Source organism: Kryptolebias marmoratus, linkage group LG12 (genome assembly GCF_001649575.2).
Source record: "Kryptolebias marmoratus isolate JLee-2015 linkage group LG12, ASM164957v2, whole genome shotgun sequence".
NCBI classification, from domain to species: Eukaryota; Metazoa; Chordata; class Actinopteri; order Cyprinodontiformes; family Rivulidae; genus Kryptolebias; species Kryptolebias marmoratus.
Genome location: NC_051441.1, coordinates 19,502,142 through 19,521,985, shown reverse-complemented (window position 1 = coordinate 19,521,985; position 19,844 = coordinate 19,502,142). Strand labels below are relative to the sequence as shown.

The following is a 19,844-nucleotide window of genomic DNA, read 5'->3' as shown; positions in this document are numbered from 1 at the left end:
CTCTAAGGGAGAGCCCAGACACCCTGCGGAGGAAACTCATTTCAGCCGATTGTATTCACGATCTCGTTCTTTCGGTCACTACCCAAAGCTCGTGACCATAGATGAGGGTAGGAACGTAGATCGACCGGTAAATCAAGGGTTTTGACTTTTGACTCAGCTCATGTTTTAATACAACTTTGGTTAAACTACAAAGCCGCGCCGCTCGCAGCATTAAGGCTCAGTTATAGTCACGCAGGGCTCTGTGCACGGCACGCGGACTTGAGCGAGCGGTGGAGGCGTTTATACTTGACGCTTATTCTTCCGTGAGTTTTGAACCGTTTGATTATCTTTGTGATCTCTCATAGAGGGATCATAGAAATGCTGATACAGGCGAACCAGCTCCGCTAGAGCAGCGAAATCCTCCATTTTGAATGGATTCAGCACGCGGTCCACGCAGTTACAAAAATTGGGAAGTGCACAAGGATGCGCGTTATAGTCCGGCGCGTTTTATATATGACAAAAATTTGAAAATGGATCATTCACTGACAGTGTGTCTTATAATCCAGTGCGCCCTAAAGTGCAGAAAATACGGTACAAGGTATGTTTAGCGAAGGATGGCACTGAGTTCAACAAGTTAATTAGCTTGACTACCACTACTGATCCAGATCATGATCCAGATCGCACTATTTCCTAATCACGCTGTGGCCTTGGAGGAGGTTTGAGCTCTCAGAGCGTTTAAGTTCTTGGAATACAACGATATTAACACTAAACAAGGTATAGCTGTATGTCCTGTTCAATCCCAGTTGAGGCAAACACTCGTCTCGAAACCTAAAACTTTCACTATCCAAGAGCCTCGGCGACGTCAGCGCCCCGATCGTCCATCGGGTTTCGCAAGAATTTAAAAAGACTCGACGGGAATCCCACAGGGCGACGCCGCCGGCGAGCAGGAGTCTTGACCCGTGTGCGTTTTTTGCCGCAGGTTTTCTCCACTGCACCACGCGGCTCTCAACGGGAACGTGGAGCTCATCTCGCTGCTGGTGGAGTCCCAGGCCAATGTGGACATCAGGGACCAGAAAGGTGAGGAGCAAACGCACACACACACACACACACACAGTTTGCGCATGAATAAAAACAACACGCAGGAGAAGAACTGAGCGACCCCGTGTATCATTTGTTCTTTCCTTTCGTTTAAAAAAAACACAAAATGGGGAAAAAAAAGAGTTTAGTTTAAATAAATAAGTGCTCCGGTTTCCATGAGCTGGATGTTGCTTTCTAGCTTTTCTAGCTTTCTAGGATTTCATCCATGCAGCTGTCACATTTTAAATTGACCAAAACCAGCTCCCATCTCTTCATGGTTCCTGATTTTAAAAAAAACAAAACAAAAAGAGGCAAATCACTCCCATATTTTCTGGTCTTGCATTAAGATAAAGGCTTATTGGAAGGATGTTCTGGGGAAGATTGAGTCAATTTTGGGTCTTAAATTCCAACGACCCATTATGTTATTGCTACTCGGAGCGGTTCCTGAAGGCCGAAACGTGAATGACAAATATTTATTAAAAATCTTCAGTGCTACAGGCAAAAAACTGATTACTCGGAAATGGCGTCAACCTTGACCCACCAACGCTAAAGGCCTGGCTGGTACTGGTGGAAGAAACCCACAAAATGGAAAAGTTAACGTTCATGCTGAGACTGCGACCGGACCTTTATAAAAAGAGATGGAGCAAATGGACTAAATCTCTAGAGAGCGATGAATAATTCGGGTCTCTCTCTCCTCTTTTATCTAAAAGCTGCCCAAAAAAATGGAAATTATATCTGTTTACGGTTCTGTTTAATATAGTCAGAATGTGAGTATTTTCTCTTGTCGACAGCCTGTTTCGGTTCTGAGTTTTGTATGTGATTGTTTAAAAAAAAACCTCAATAAACAGAAAGTAATAAAAAAAAAAAATTTTTAAATGGAGTGAATGCGTGATACACGGGAGACGCTCCCACACAGACTGACCCCCCCCTCCCACGCCTCTGACTTCGAGCTCTGCGCCGCAGGCATGCGGCCCCTGCACTACGCCGCCTGGCAGGGGAAGGCGGAGCCTATGAAGATGCTGCTGAAGGCGGGCTCGTCCGTCAACAGCCAGTCAGACGAGGGCCAGATTCCTCTTCACCTGGCGGCGCAGCACGGCCACTACGACGTGGTGAGTGATCGTCCCGTGGGCCGGGAAGGTTGGAGCGCTTCAGAGTTCGCTTCAGACGGACTCGACCTCTAAAACGTCGCGGTTCATTCTTTAAACCCCAACGTCGGGTCACATGACACGATGATTCCAGCAGAAGTCCTCAAACTGAAGCGCCCCCAGGATGCACAGGAAGACCTACAGCTAGCTGCTGCCGCCACACAGTCGTACATAATTGACCGCGCTGTGTGAGTGAAGGACCACTCTCATGTAGATCAGACCTGTTTTAGCTTTAGCTGCATTCAGACTCGCCTGTCCCTTAAAATGTGTTTAATACTCAAACTGTTCCTTATTAAGCTCATAAGGAGCGCTACGTTGTTCCTTATTTGTAAGAGCCGGAGCAAATCTGTTTATAGGTGATGAATTAAAACGGGGGAAACAGATTTGATCTAATCAGAGCTGAAGAATCGTGGTTTTCATCTGTAGGAAAAAGACGCTGAGCAGAGAAATAAACTTTGGTTAATCGAAGCTGCTGAGGCGTTTGCTGTTTAAGCTGCTTTCTGTCTGTTAAGTCGCACAAAAGCTGCCGTTTAAACGGACCGGAGAAATTCATTTCCTGTGACACTGCAGCGCCAGCGCACTAGCACTAGCTAAAAGATAAGAGTAGCAAAAAGGTAACTAAAAGCTGAATGTAGCAAAGGTTTAGCTAACAGGAGCAAAAGGAGGAAAACACCCAGCAACAAATAGCAAAGCCATAGCTAGAAACTAAAGGTAGCAAATGGCAAGCTAAAAGACGTAGCATGAGGCTAGCTAAAAGTATCAAAAGAGTAGCCGAAGCTAAATGTAACATAAGGCTAGCAATAAGCTAGGTAAAAGGAGCAGAATACTAGCTAAAAGATAAAAGAAACAAAGTGCTAGCTAAAAGTAGCTAAAGTCTAGCTAACAGGAGCAAATGGCTACCTGAAGGGAGCAAAACACCTAGCTACAAGTAGCAAAATGATAGCTACAAACTAAAAGTTGCAAATGGCAAGCTAAACGTTACAAAATGAATGATAAAAGCTAAATGTAACATAAGGCCAGCCCAAAATGCCGAAAACATCCCATTTAAACGAGCTAATGAACACCAAAACAAGCTAACTTTCACCACTGTTTCTCGCTAACGGATGATTCTCAGGGACTTTACACAACAGCAGCAACGACGCCGGGACTTGATTAAATAGGCGTGATTTACGCACGGTAATAGACCGAGCCTCAATCCGCCGCCGCAGCCGGTGTGGACGGACCGGTAAACGAAGGTCACACAAGCTGGGATAGATCTCAGACGGAAAAATGGAGGATTTAACAGCTTGTGAAAAGCAAAGAAAGCGCCGGGGGAAAATGATACGAGGAGCTTGGGAAAAACAAGGGCTGGTGAATCTGTTTAATCCCATCGGGTGAATGAATTAATGAATGAATGAATGAGAGTTTTAGCGCAAAAGGTAGGTACCAACTTCCATTTTGGTGTATGGATGTGTCTAGGCATAAGTAAGGATGCTATCGAAAATTGGGTTGCTACATCAAAATCCAAGATGGATTTATATATATATATATATATAAAATTAACACCCATCTCGCCCTATTTGTTCCACATGGGTGGTTCCACTTTCACTTCAAGCTCGGGTCCTCTATGTATATATATATATATATATGTGTGTGTGTGTGTGTGTGTGTGTATCCACACACAACCACTGCTGTGTGGTGTGAAGATTATTGGTCCTGTCAGCAGCTACTCCTGCTTATAATCACAGCGTGCCGTTGACAGGAAAGTCATATCCAGCTGATATTTAAACAGATTCACCTTTGACCTCGGCTGTCCCATTTAGCCATAACCCGCTCGTTTATTGACGGAATAAAGACAAGTGTCCTCTGCTTTAGTCCTTCGTGATCCAAGAAGAATGTAAAAGGAATCCTAAGCTGTGAAGTCGTTAACTAGACATGTTGTTTAAACCATTGGAGCACAGGAAGTGGACTCACGGCGTGGTTTTAACCTCCATGTTTGCTTGTTTCTGACGCCTGTGTTTGGTTCCTGTGTCCTGACTGCAGTCTGAGATGCTGCTGCAGCACCAGTCCAACCCGTGCATCGTGGACAACGGAGGGAAAACCCCTCTGGACCTGGCCTGTGAATTTGGCAGGGTTGGGGTAAGAGCTCACAGTGGCTGCCGGGGGAAATGGGCAACGAGTTGCCTGGAAGGCGTTGCTGATGTCGTCTTGTATGTGTGTGTGTGTGTGTGCGTGCAGGTGGTCCAGCTGTTGCTCTCCAGCAACATGTGCGCCGCCCTGCTGGAACCTAAAAAGGGGGACACAACGGACCCGAACGGGACGTCGCCGCTCCACCTGGCTGCCAAGAACGGACACATAGACATCATCAGGTACGCGTCCATCCCACACACACACACATGTTATGTCTCTCTATCTTTGCAGGGACTTTCCATTGACTTCCATTCATTTCTACACCCTAACTACAGCCTAACCCTGACCCTTACCCTAACCCTAACCCTAACCAGTACATACCTAACCCTAAACCAAACCTAAACTCAATTCACACCTTAGTCCTAAACCTAACCCCTAACCCAAAAACATAATTTCAGTTGGTGAAGAGCAGTTGGTCCTCACAAGGTAGTATATGTTAGGAAAATTGTCCCCACAATGTATCAAATACATGGCCACATACACACACACACACAAACATATTCCCGAGCACGGTTAATTCAAACTCCCCTCATGATGTGTCCACAGAGCCGCGCCGTGCTCCATTTTTGTCTTGCTAAAGCTCATCTCAACAGGGAAACAATCGAGTTTTCGTTTCTGTTTCTGCAAATAAAAAGTAAAAAAAATGTAAATCCATTATGGCCCTCGTTGCCACGGAGACGTCCACGTTCAGCATGTTCAGCGTCACGTTAAAAAAAAAAAAAAACCCTGGCGGGATTAACGTTCGATTGCGATTAAGCGGGGAATGCGGGGAAGCCTGCTCCTCGTCGCTCGGCCGCGGTGAACGACGGGAGAGACAAGGAAGAGGGAGAGGAAGATGAAGAAGAAGAAGAAGAAGAGAGGGAGGTTAAAGCTGTCAGAGCTGACAGAGCAGAACGGGCCTCTCAAGAAGTGACACTGATAAATGATGCTCACTAGCTGTGGCTAACACACACAAACACACATACACACACACACACACACACAAGAATGAAAGCCCCCACTCTAAACAAATTATCTAATATCTTATTTTTCTTTTAAATTCCAAGTTTATTATCTATGAGTGGACGTTCGCTGCCTAGAATCAGTTTATTCAGGCGTTCACTTTGAAGCCAAGTGACTCCAGATCCGCCACGCTGCAGCGACGAGCTCTCCTCACGCACAAATTCTCGGTGCCGTTTGGTGGAGTCCGTTGACGCTGAAGACAGACGCCAGGCTGCCTTTGTCTCGCCACAAGTGAAACTAGTTGCTGCTGTAGGGAGCGGTTGATGGAAACGCTGGTTTTCAGTCATTAAGGTCCTGACAGGATCTCTGGGAGAAAACTTTCCGACCTCGCTTTGATCCGTCCATCTTCCGTCGCTTATTTGTGGTCTGGGTCGTGGAGGCAACAGGTCCAGGAGAGAAACCCAGACCTCCCTCCCCTACAGAGACACTCTCCAGCTCCTCCTGGGAGGATCCCAAGGTGTTCCCAGGCCAGAGAAGAGACAGAATCCCTCCAGGGAGTTCCCTGAGGTCTCTTCCCAGTGCCTGGAAAACCTCCAAAGGGAGGATTCCAGGAGGCGTCCTAATCAGATGCCTGAACCACCTCAGCTGACTCCTTTCGATGAGAAGGAGCAGCGGCTCTACTCCCCCCCCCCGGATGACGGAGCTCCTCACCTCATCTCTAAGGCTGAGCCCCGGCCGGCCGATGAAGGAAGCTCATTTCAGCCGCTTGGATCCGGGATACAAACGGCTTCACTTCCTGAATATAGAAGTTGGTCGACACTGCTACCATTTTTAGTGTTTTGTTGTGTGTGTGATTATTATGTGCACAGATGGGACCGTCTCTTTCTTTATTTGAATTATTATTATTGAAAGAAAACCAAAGTGGCTGGTCTAACAGGGGAAGGAAGAGCAGGAAGCAAAGGTAGTGTGTTGGCAACAGTCATTTGTTTCTTTTACTTCCTGTTATTATGAAATATTATTATTAATAGACGGCGTAAAAGCCAGAGAAATCCATTGTTGTTGACTTGTATTAGTAATAGTAGTCAGCAAACCGACTGTTTTGTGTTGTTTTTTTTTTACTTGAAACTGGACCGAGGTTAAGTCGGGTCTGAGCTCCTTCCCAGGTCTTAATTTCCAGCTAAATAGACGTAAAACGAAAAAACGATATAACGCAGTTAAACCACCTGGACACGAGTGCGTAGATGTCCGTCTTCTTCCCCGCTGTACATTAATCGTTTTCAACAGATGTTAACCTCCAGCAGAGTCTGAACTTCTTTCACTAACGTCAACATCCTGTCAGGATCGGAGGAAAGCCGGAGGAACCCAGAGCGCAGACTCGTGATAAAAACAGAAAGAAAATTCATTTCAACTAAGAAAACTAGAAAACAAAAGGCTGACATGGCAGCAAAATCAAACTATAACAAAAAAAAATCCAAAAACAACAAGACAAGGCGAGGTGGAACTAAGGACTGAACACCAACGAGCAACAATGAACCGGCAGGCGAGTGTAGGAAGTGACCAGGTTTTAAAGCAGAGGACGATTAAGGGAAGTGGGCACAGGTGAGTGATTACAGTTACTGACAGGTGGAGATGGGTGTGACAGGAAACCAGGGGTAGAAATTAGCACCCGCCACCGGCCAAATGCGGGTGAATTTGATCAACACACACGCCACTGTGGCGGGTTGGCAATTTAACCAGAAAAGGTGTTATTTGTCCTCCTGACATATAGGGGGCAGCAATGTGCTCGAGTTGCTGCTAAATGCAAGAAGGAGAAAAGTTTAGCAAACACTCTTTACCAGTTGGTGGCGGTATTTATTCCTTCAGTTGTTTACCAACCACCAATAAAAATCAAGAAGAAGAAACAATTTGAGGAGTAGCGTTAGCAATGTGGCGGAACATTTCAGGAGTTAAGCAGGTGGCAGACAACAAAAATGTTTTTCAGGAGTAGTCGAGGGAAGAACCGAAAGTTAAACAACTAAATCAATGACGTCATGACGTCGGTCAGTGTGCGTTCGGTGTTCTGACGATCTGTGCTTCCTCGTCAGATTTTCCTACCGTAGCACGGCTAAACAGCTATGTCTAACGGTCGCTGCTGCCGTCATGTTTACAAACTGAAAACTATAGCGGTTTGTGTTAATGTTAAATATCATCGGATACTGAAGTGGAAGCTCAGGAGTTATGCTTCGCATAGCATTGGAACAATTTATATTCACGACGAAAACCTTTCTAAAACCACAAAAATCACTTCCTTCATCAGAATATCCTACCTGTTAAATATAAGCGGGTAGCGCAAATAGATCTATGCATTAAAAGCAGCAAGTGTCTGAAAAACATTACAACTTACATACAAAAACTTACAAAAGCACCAAAAAATACTTCAAAAACACTCCACAGAAATAAATTTCACTTGTCTGCATTTTATTTTGTACAGATATGCATCTTTTAATGGTTTAAAATAAAAAGGAAAAATCTAGTTATTTCCATGCAGTGTCCAGAAAGAGGTGTTGTTTCCTGTCATAATGGATTTAATGAACAGACACGAGAGCATCGACCGGCTTATCTGACTCCCAGCCAGAATGCAAAAAAAAAAAAAGCAAAGAAACTCAGCCGTCATCTTTGTTTTAGTCAGTGGCGCCTCCTGTTGCTGACCCATGACGGGAAGGGTCGAGTGTTCGGACCCCTTTTTTTTAACGTTTCACGGCGTGGTCGTGGCGTTCGCGCCCGTCTCTCTCTGCCTCCCCTTCTCAGGCTGCTGATCCAGGCCGGCATCGACATCAACCGGCAGACCAAGGCGGGCACCGCCCTGCACGAAGCCGCCCTCTGCGGGAAGACGGAGGTGGTGAGACTCCTGCTGGAGGTACGTGGCTCTTCAAGGGGGGGGGGGGAAACCTTCCAGCATCCAGAACCCGCGACGACACTGTCAAAAACATAAAAACTTAGGCCTGGCGTCGGCGTTAACGTGTTTAATATGACGAGATCATAACAATTAATATGACAACCTGTGGAAAATGACAAAAATAAAAAGCGAAATGAAGTTGTCATTAATTAGTAAAAAAAAGCCATTTTGTTGGAACACTAAAAATAAGAAGTGCAGGGGATGAAATTTGGCTAAAATAAATTTTTCTTTGGAAAAAAAGTCAGACCCCAAACACATCACAAACCTAAGAGGAGACCTGGAATATAATGAATCTGTAAAACACAGAGAAAGGGCTGGATAGTTGTGTCATTTTTTAACAGCTTGGAATGGAAACAAAAGCAAAAACATAATGAGAAATAAATGAATATTTAGAATAAAAACAACTCTGCGGCTTTTTTATTTCAAACTCATGAGCAAAATATTGGCCAGAAGGAGCTTCATTAAGTTCCTCAGATTATAAAAAAACCTTAAAGTAAACAACTAAAAGCCAACATTTTATTAAAGATCTTAAAGTGAGTCTAAATAAACATCTTTGACGTCAACATTATTCATTTTTTGAGTCGTGTTTTATTTGGTTATAATTTTTTTTTTAAAAAGCTACAAACTACAACAAACTCTTAGGAGTTAGAAAACTTTGAAAACAAACTCAAAACTGCATTTTCCAGCCGTTTCAAGTGCATTCCACGAAACTCTTAGGGTTACTAAAACCTCATAAAATCTGTATATTATAGATTTATCAAAAGGTAGAGCTGACTTACAGCCAGCCTTCAAGCTGAACTTTATCTGAGATCATAACTGAAAGTTAAATAATTCGTATTATTTTGTTGTTTTTTTACACTCTTGAGAACCAGAAACACCTGAATTTAAACAACAACAATGTTGATTATTTATTACTCCACCTTATACATTCATTTTTAGTGCAACCACAAGGTGCAAATGAAATTATATATATAATAATGATGGTAAATAGTAAAAGAACTGTACTTAAATAGCTCCTTTCTAGCCAACCAGGCCACTCAAAGCACCTTATAACTCAATCTGTGGCCTGATTTACCCATCCACACACATCCGTACAGCAATCACTCTGTGGAGACTAATCAGTCCCTGGGACACTTGGACATGTGACTCCTGCCGGGAATCGAACCTCCAGCTCTCTAACTGGAGGACGACTTCTCTAACCACTGAACCACAGCTGCCCCCAAATAATAATAATAATGACAGTTCTGTTATTATTAATGATAAATAAGTTAAAAATGCTGTTATTTTAAGGCTACAGTCCACTGCAGTCCGTTTCCCCGGACACAGACTGACTTCTTTTGCCTCTGACCCCCATCATCTGGTCTCTTGGGGGGCTAATTGGACCATCAGGAGACCGCAGAGATGGCCGCAGCCAACCCGTTTTTGGATTTTGAAGGACGCCTTAAGCTTGACGCGCTGCGGCGATGAGAAAGTTCCTTTAGGCGCAGTTCCGCACGCGACCGTCGCCCAGCAAACGAAGCGGATCGTTCTTCACGTCCTCCTTTGCTGTTTTCCCGGGTGAGCCAAGCCAGCGCTCGTCAAAGGCGGGACATTTGGGTTGGTGTGATAACCCATGGATAATAAACCAGCATAACTTTGCTGCCAGAAGCTTTGTGCCCTCTGCGACCAATCAGTCTGCGGCGCTGAAAGGCCATCCATGTTCCAGCTGAATCTTCACAACATAGAATGAGCCACGAGGTCCAATACGCTTAAAGGCGCTTTAATTAGAGAAATATTCCTTGGTGACTTGGGAAGTGGGCCATCCTGTACTTTTATGAAACAGGATCTGGAACCCCCCCCCCTTTGTCCTCATGTGAGTTCTGAGGAGTAAGCGGTAAAAGCCACGACGCCAGCGGTCCTCTCGTGATGCCAACGATAAAAGGCCGCAGGGTTTATGAAAACAAGGGAGGCAATATGCTTTAACGGCTCCGTGTCCTCCAGCGTGAGCAGCTAATGCTGCCGTTAGACTGCGAGACTTTGCCCCGACGCTCGATTTGGACGGAATTCATCCTCGTTGTCTTAGCCTACGTCCTACGCCGTCGAGCCAAATGCCGGGTCGTCCCTCGGCGGGAAAATGAGGCACGGTTGTAAAATTAGCAGAAGAGCCGGACAGCACCGGGGTTATTATCTGTTATTATCTGTTCACATCCTAATGAAAAACAAAACAAAAAACAGCACGTCCCCGAGGTCCACTGAGATGTTCAGAATTCTTGGTTTTAAGTACTGAAATCTGTGAGTTTTCTTTTTCCTTCCATTCCAGTTATGTGAAGTCTAATATCATAACAATTATCTGTCCAGGATGATCTTAATAAGATCTTGTTTTTGGGTCTGCTTTCCCTTTGTTTGTTTTTTTTTACAATAAATTGGACAGTGGAGACGGAGAGTTACTTCTCGCCTTCTTGTGGTATGAACGAAAACAAAACAGGAAGTCCGCTGCTGGTGAAAAGCTTGTTTCTCTCGTTTACAGAGTGGCATCAATGCTACGGTGAGGAACACCTACAGCCAGACTGCGCTGGACATTGTCTACCAGTTCACTGCGACACAAGCCAGCAGGGAGATCAAACAGCTGCTGAGGGGTAGGATGGATGGATGGATGGATGGATGGATGGATGGATGGATGGATGGATGGATGGATGGATGGATGGACGGACGGACAGATGGACGGATGGATAAACGGATGGATGGATGGATGGATGGATGATGGACAGATGGACGGACGGATGGTTGGACGGACGGACTCACAGTACTCAGACGTTTTGTGAAATCCATATTTTGATCTTGACAAAAATTGGATGAGAAACTTGATCCCATTTGAATGAAATCATCATCACTTCGACTTTCCTGCCTGCAGCTAGTTAGCAGTTAGCCTAGTTAGTGACCATCTCCCGTAAAGTTAACTAGCAGTTCATTTATGGTAATACGTTAGCACGCCTGTAGCCGTACAGAGCAGATAACAGGATAGTCCTCACCTAAACCCATTAAAGACACGGCCAAATCCCACCATTCCTTCTGGGTCCCAGTTTCTTTCCAGTGGGTGTAATCAGGACCGTCTTCCAGAATTGAATATTTCTTGTCTCCCACTCCAGACGCCTCGGCCGCCCTGCAGGTGCGCGCTCTGAAGGACTACTGCAACAACTACGACCTGACGAGCCTCAACGTCAAAGCGGGCGACGTCATCACGGTAACTCAAGACACCGCATGAGCGAAAGGAACCGTCACACAGAGCGGGGGATTTAGAGAAAAGCATTCAGCGTTGACTTGTTTCTCGTTTATTTGATGCATGTTTGATCAGAACAAACCATTTACAGATATATAATCGGATTCTCAGGGACTCTTTGTTTTCTGTTTTGTTCCCTTTCTGCTTTAATGGTAAATGGTTGCAGTTTTATTTTATTTTTTCTACTTAAACTGAACTGCAAAGCACCTAAATTATCCGCTTTTCCACACAAACGTACTTCAGGAAAACATCAGATTTGTAACTTAACTAAATGTGAACGGCTTAAAGTCCGGTGACAGAATTCACTTCATGCACATCCTTCGACGTGCTCTGATGGGAAGTTTTCCCCGTTTTTTGCTCAATTTCCACCTAATTCTGTATACCACCTTTAATTCTGATATATATATATATATATAGTCCCTCTACTGTCACAGAAAAGTCTGCAGCTTCATTAGGAACAGTGTCTTGTGACTTTTAGTAGCCGTGCGTCGTATAGTGAAGTCAAAAATTGCCAAAAAATACATCAAAATTCGCATTTTTTTCCCATAGACAACAATTGGGTTTTTACCAGAAAGAGTGAGGAAACCCAGCCCTCTGTAGTTCAGACGTACCTCACAGCAGAAAGGTCATTCAAAGCTTAAAGGAGTCCCAGGAAGTTGGACTTTACGTAGCTGAAAAAATTTCTCACCCCAGTGTGCGTGTCTCTCCCCGCTGTAGGACTGCAGGGGGCGCACGTCCCAACTCCCATTGACTTCCATTGCGTCTGAGCTCAGACTTTTACCTTCAGAGCAGGAAGTGAAGGAAGGGTCTCGGATCTCCTGCATGAAACCCGATGTGGAACGACCGGACACGACAGGAAGTTGTTGGGTTTTTTTTTCAACGCGACCCGTTAGTTTTGACACGTTGAGCCTTGTTTTCTAGTCAACGAGTGACAGACACAGGGGCGTGGTTACCACGGTGACCCTAATGACTCTCATACAGTTCATACATCAGACGCCGTCATTTTGTCATCTTATATTAACGCAAATTAAGCCCAAATTACTGGTTTTTTTTTTCCTTTTTTTGGGGCGGACACCCTTCAAGATTTCTTCAAAAACTCGTAGAACCTTGATGTAATCTTAATTTTTTTTTATTTGAAAGTGATTGAGAGGCTTACGTGACTCAGTCCTGACACCCGTCCTGTTTTGAAATCAGCCTGGTAGTTTGGGAAATCCCCCCCCCCTCTCTTTTTTGTTGAGACAAATTGGTAAATCTGCAGGAATTAATGGTTTCGGCATCCCTCCCTTATTTACAACAAATATGTCTCACAAGAACATGTGTTCGCTGGCAGCGCCGCCGTCGCTCATGAATATTGATGAGGATTTGTTCGGCACTCTGGGAAGGAGTTGCAGCGAAGCCGAGCGGCTCCGCGGCGTCCTTCCTCGAGGTCTGAATGAACAATTAGGCCCCGCCGCTCGCCGACTGAACAGCTCCGAGTGCAGTTTGGCATTTCTCACTTCGGAAATCATATATATATATTTTAAAAAAAAACAAAAACAGCAGATCAGCCTCCGATTTTTCATGTAATTTATTCGCCCGCCGAGCATGATCTCGTGGCGTGTTTGTGTTTCCCGGCAGGTCCTGGAGCAGCATCCCGACGGACGCTGGAAAGGCTGCATCCACGACAACCGAACGGGAAACGACCGCGTGGGCTACTTCCCGTCCACCTTGGTGGAGGTCATCAGCAAGCGCACAGGTGTGTCCTCGTGTGCGGGAGAGCGAGCGGGTTGAAGCGTGCTCGAACAGAACACCGGCAACTCGAAGACAGTCCGTCGGTTTGGGCGAAAAACGGGAAGTTTAGCGCCTGAACTGGACTCGTTATGGAGTCCAGTTGTCTGTAACGGGGGGGGCGGGAAAGCTGCACGTTATCTGTCCTGCCTACATCATATACTGTGAGCATCATGCTTATATTGGTGCAGAAAAAAACAGCTTTTATTCAGGGGCCCAACCTTTGTGGAAGTGGTAGGGCCGGAAATCACCCGAGCAGCTCTCAAGCGGTTTCCGTCCTCGCAGATTTGACACAAAACAAGTTTAGAGCTGCAACAGCCGTGGGCACACAGGACTGATCCTGGCAAACAGAGCTAGGATTTATTTATCAAAGATAAATATACCACTGATGAGCTCAACAAACAAAAAAAAAGGGTCATGACGGTGAATCTGATCAGTGACACTGGCTGTAACCACTTGTTTGCGCACATTATCTGAAGGAAACAAAGTTCCAAGAGATACATACTTAAGAAACTGGACTTTGTTTTTTGTTTTTTTTAATTTAACAGAAAAAATACAGCTTGGTTGCCTTGATAAAACTGAATAGCTTTCATATTTATCAACTGGATCGGGACATTATGGGAAATTCATCTGTTAGCTTCACAACATGTCTGCGTCTGACTGTTACCTGTTGCTCCATGGTCACATGCAGACAGTAGTTTACTAAAAAATATTGTGGTTTTTCTGTGATTATATATATAAAAAAAATGCTTATTATTTTAAGATGTTCTTATTTACTTTCTGGGAGCTCGACAAAATCTAACTGTCATGCAAAATCTAGGCTGTATGCTGAGGACATGAGCCTGTTAGCTTAACTTAGCTAACTGCTCATAGGTTTTCAAAGAATGTAGACAAGAATACACGAAAGTGATGTAATTTTTCTTTAATTGTAAGAAATTGTTTATTATTTTAGGAATTTTATTTATTTTTTTAGGAGCTAAACAGTATACAACTTTTGTGTGTTTATGCTGAGGACATTAGCCTGTTAGCTTAACTTAGCTAACTGCTCATTAGATTTTAAAGAATGTAGGCATAAATTTACTAAAACAATGAGGTTTTCCTTTTATTATAAAAAATTGTTTATTATTTTAGGAGCTTTATTCAGTTTCTAGGAACTAAGCAATATACAACCTTCATGCGTGTATGCCGAGAACGTTAGCCTGTTAGCTTAACTTAGCTAACTTTTTGTAGGTCTTCAAAGAATGTAGACGTAATTTCACTAAAACATTATAATTTTTCTTTAATTATAAGCAATTGTTTAATATTTTAAGAATTATTTTCAGTTTCTAGGAGCTAAAAAATATACAACTTTTGTGTGTTTATGCTGAGGACATTAGCCTGTTAGCTTAACTTAGCTAACTGCTCATTAGATTTTAAAGAATGTAGACACAAATTTACTAAAACAATGAGATTTTCCTTTTATTATAAAAAATTGTTTATTATTCTAGGAGTTTTATTCAGTTTCTAGGAACTAGGCAATATACAACCTTCGTGTGTGTATGACGAGAACGTTAGCCTGTTAGCTTAACTTAGCTAACTGTTTGTAGGTTTTCAAAGCATATATATATATATATATATATATATATATATATACATAAATTAATCATTTTCTTTTTATTATAAATGTTAACATTCTGGGTGATTCTCATTCACTTCCTAAGAGACAAAAATACAGTTTTTGTGAAATGCTAGAGCTGTTAGCCTGTTAGCTTAACCTAGCTAACTGTTCAAAGGTTTTTAACAGAAGAAAATATACAAACTAATACCTGCTTAGATAAGCTATTTTTTGGTTATTTTATAAAAACAACAGTAAAACAGTACTTTTTGGATGCGGTTTCCCCACTTTTCAGAGGTTTTCCTCATAAGTTAAACTGACATGAAACTGTTTCATATTTGATAGCGCAGATTACTGATTTTAATCATCTTATCCCAACATTAGCGGAAGCTAATTTCCCATAATATCAAACTGTTCATCATGTTAATTTTCATTGCTTATTAGGCACGCTGTCCAGCTTCTTGATCCATTATTTAACCACCTTCCTTCATTTTTTATGAACCCAGCGAGCTTCTCCTAATCTACTGGGTGACTTGCGCATATTCAGATCCATCTTATCACCGCAATTTGGTCGCGTAGCACCAAAAAAAAAAAAAAAACTGCGTATCAGTGTTTTAGGTCTAGCTGTTTGTCAGTTTTTTTAGTCTTCATGTAGTTCCTTTATGTGTCTGCTTGTCTCAGTTTGTTTGGCTGTATCTCTATGATTGTGTCTGATCGGCCATTTTCACTCTCCTTTGCCCACCACGCCATACGTCCTCTCCTATCATCGACCCATCATCCATCCTCATTTTTCCCTCCGGTTTATCATACTGGTTCATGATTTAGATCCTATCGTGGCCCTAATAAAAAAACAATATATCAGCATGAACTGGTGTAGCAACTGTTTAAAGTGAAAAACAGAAAAAAAGCAGCTGAAAGCAATCCTAAAACCTCTCTCACACATTCAGGATGTGCAGCATTTTTTTTACTCCTCAGTCATTTTATTTTATCTTCTGATCTTCATCAATTTTCGATCATCTATTTTGTTCATCAGCTCCCTTGCATTCCTGCTAATAACGATGCCACAAATGACCAGGAAAATGAGTAAATCCATTCATTTGCAGAATATTCCCTCATTCGCAAGAGTTTTAACTGACCTTTGAATGCAGCTTCTTGATAAACCTGAAGAAACTGTGATATTTTTCAGTCTTGGCTATGTTTTTTATTTGTTTTTTTAATTTTTTTTAATTTAGGTGTAATGTCAGTGTAACACCAGTGGCTGTGGAAAATCAAGTTTGCTTATATTTACCACTAACTGGATGAGATTCTTATTAAAAGTGCTGAACAAAATCTTGGTAAGAACATCTGCTGAAGGTAAAACGTTGCTCTAAGATCTCCTGCAAGGTGAGTTTTAGTAGGAGGACAACGATCCACACATGAGAGAGAGACTTCACGTAGGGCTGGTTGTGTGTGACGTACACTAGAGGGGGACACTGACTCCCGCTCCTGGGCCGCTCCCATTTTTGTTTCTTCAGTTAGTCTTTCAGGAAATGCTTTGACTTTAATTTGATCTTCTCTCCGTTCTTTCTCACATTGCTTTGTGTTCTGCGCTTTTATTGCCTTAATCCAAACAGAAAAACTTCACAACACATGGCCCACGGTGCCTATAGTTCTTCAACTGCTAAGTTCCTGTTTTTAGCTCTTTTGGAGGTCGGTTACAGTAAAAACAAAGAAAAAAAACCAACAACAAAACAGGACATTGGTCACACCATGTCTACCTTAGCTGAATGAACCCAAACGTAACATATAAAGTTGAATTTTACCAATTTATTGGGCAACCGTTTCCTTTAAACAGTGGCATTACCTTTCTGTTTTAAACTAATTAAACAAAAAAACAAAAAATAAACTGCACCAATCAAAAGGACTACCCTCAACAAACCAAACTTCTTCTTTGAATTCACTGTCAGCTGTGAAGCACTGTTGGCTTCTGGGCCTTGTAGTTCTTTTGACTTGCGTTACAGCGTTTGCTAATTGAAAAGAAAACTACAAAATGACGGCACATGTCCTTTTTTTTTAAGTATTTGTTTGTTTTTTTGTTCAGTTGGTTGGTTTTTGCTCCCAACTGCTCCCGTAAACTTTTTTTTTATCCTGTACCGTCCTGATCACGTGATTTAATAGTAAAGTAAATGTAAACACACTTACTGTTTCTTTGTTTTGACTATAGTTAAATTAATAACGTGGATAACCTGCTACATTTTCAAGCTACTATGTTATTTCCTAGTGAAGATTTTGGGGGTAAAAGGACATCCAAACATCTATAACATCCATAGATGTCTTTGCTAAAATTGGACTAAATTTGGTCTAAATATGAAAACTCCATAGATGTCTAAAATCAGCTCTAGATATTGAGTAGATGTCTAGATTCACTGTAACCACACAGGTGTAATTATTAGGGGTGTAACGGTGCGCCTGCTTACTGCTAAGGAGTAGAGGAGGATACATTCTAAAGCACTCTACGACAAAACAAAGCAAGAACTGTTACTTCAAAATGAATCTTGAAAACCTGCTTGTTTGTTTCAAAACCACCCCTGGTAAGAGCAGGAGGTGGATTCTACGGAAAACCAGAAAGGTCACTATTAGTCTGCTTTGAAATACGAGCTGATATTTAAAACAATAATAATAAATACAGATGTTTACTCAGCACTCATTTAGCTGAAAAGCTCAGTACGTTCCGAACGTAGTTATATTTTTTTTTAGGTTTTCACTTTGGGAGGCTTTAATAGGTTCTGCATTGGCCTTTATTTTGCAACAAGTTTAGGCCGAGCGGATTCAAACAAGCGCTCCTTTTTTTTTTTCTCGTACCGTTTTTCGAAATCAAATGTTGGACACCTTCCTGTTCTGGAGTTTAGGAAACCTTTTGTTGGACACTGGACCCACAGGACCCGGTTCACTGATCAAATTAGATGAACAGGACAATATAAATTCAATTTCAATTCATACTGAAGCTATCAGTTGCTGTACGTGACCCGCTCCCTTAGAGCCTTTAGGGAGGCGATTGTGTATTTAAAATAGACCCTTACATTTAATATTGTCTTTCTGTTTTTCGAAACTCTTACCAAGCCGTGACCCCAGAACCGAGGTACGTACTGAACCATTAAATATGAGCTCAACTCCAGCCTATAGGAAGAAAATCCTACAAGTATCTTCTTGTCCGATCTTTCTCCGGTGCAGTTTCTTTCGTCAATGAAATATAAATGTATCAAAACGTCACCATATTACTCACGATTGGCTCCTTTTTGCTAATGGCCTCCATATCAGAGCTGCAGGGTCATCAACTTAACAAACACTCAGGTCACGAAGCAACCGTGTTAATTAGTGCTGAGGTCCCAGATAGTGCTCTGTGGCATTTATGCACAATTTACCGCTTCTGCTCAGGTGTCTTACACACTTTTAGCTGTTGTGTTTCATAAAAGAAGTACCGACGGTGAAATTTAAGGCTAAAATTAGACTCACCTTGAAATCACATGTGTGTCTTTCTCATTAGGTTTACATGTTGAACATATTTAACTCTGTAAGCTGAAGCTAATTGCTGGCATACCAATGTTTAGGCTGGTTATGGTCGCAAACTGTGTCAATAGGTCGACTACCTGCGTGCGGTCATGTGGGACAAATGGGTTCGTCCTCTCTCGATGAGCTGGCTTTTAGCAGGTTCTAAAATGATTTAAATCTAACCTCAAGTGCACAGAAAACACCCAACAGATTCCACAAAGTCGTTATTTATTCAGTAAAATCGGGGCTAAAATGAAAAAGCGTCTCTCATATAGTTGCGGATGGAGTTTTGGCTCACTCTTCTTTATAACGTGGCTCCAGTTTGTTGAGGTTTGCGGACGTTTGTTTCCGCTCGGCTCTCTTAAGGTCCCATCGCAGCATTTTAATTGGCTGGAAGGTTCTGGAACTTGGACTGGACCGTTCCATCGCCGTGATTATTTTTCTTTTTGAGCCATTCTGTTGTAGATCAGCTGCTGTGTTTCGGATCATTGCTCTGTTGCATCATGACCCAGTTTGGTCTGAGGTGGCCTCACGTTTGACTCTAGAAAATCTTGGGTCTGCAGAGGAGCTCATGGTCGACTCGATGACTGCAAGGAGCCCAAACCATCACCCTTCCCCCACCGTGTTTGACAGCTGCAAAGAGGTATTTGGGCTGATCTGCTGTGTTTTGTGTTCCCCAAACATGCCGCTATGCATTGTGGGTAAACTACTTTGGTCATATTTGCCCAAAGAACATTGTTCCTGAAGTCTTTCAATGAATTAGTTAATTTAATGGGTGAATGGTTGTAGTGTGAAGCGCTTTGGGGTCCTTGGAGTAGATAAAGCGCTATATAAGTGCAAGGCCATTGACCGTTCTTCTGCAGCCCTTCCAAACAAACCGTACTCGTCCAGTCTTTCTCGAACTGTACTGTTGTGAGGTCTGTGAGGGACCTTCTTAGCCCCCGACCCCCCCTAAGTTCTCTGAGCTCGAGGTGAATTTGCGGGAACATCCACTCCTGGGAAGACTGGCAGCTGTCGTAGATGTTTTAATAAATAAAGAACATGATGGACTCTGGTGTGTATTTGTGCACTTGAGGTTACAGTTGAATGTCTGTGACCAGATCACTTGGATTGAGCCTGAGTCATAAGAGTTAAACAAGGCCGTAGCGCCTTGTTGCTGAAAAGGGCTACATAAATAAATTTGACTTGACTTGACTGTCCTTTTTCCCCATACTGTATTTTAAAGTCTGCTCATCACGTTTTTAACACAAGTAAAGCATTTCGTGTTTAAGAACAGTAGTTTTCACCGGCCACTCATCCTTACCTTAGATCAGAACCAGGTAAGGATCTGTGTCACAGCACATATTGAGACATACTCTATATTGCCAAAGGTATTCACTCGCCTCCCTTCACACACAAATATGAACTTGAGTGACCTCTCATTCCTAAATCATTGGGTTTAATCTGATGTCG

At 42.8% G+C, this 19,844-nt stretch overlaps 1 protein-coding gene across 1 annotated transcript in view; it reads left to right on the top strand.

The window, feature by feature from the left end:
- Window positions 1-19,844, top strand: part of caskin1 (CASK interacting protein 1) — a gene marked incomplete at its 5' end in the record, with an annotated part of 65,394 nt that overhangs the window by 9,752 nt on the left and 35,798 nt on the right. The window contains 8 exon segments of the mRNA XM_037978578.1: window positions 959-1,056; window positions 2,020-2,165; window positions 4,224-4,319; window positions 4,419-4,549; window positions 8,100-8,208; window positions 10,754-10,862; window positions 11,373-11,467; window positions 13,121-13,238. Coding sequence (XP_037834506.1) covers window positions 959-1,056; window positions 2,020-2,165; window positions 4,224-4,319; window positions 4,419-4,549; window positions 8,100-8,208; window positions 10,754-10,862; window positions 11,373-11,467; window positions 13,121-13,238 — 902 coding nt within the window.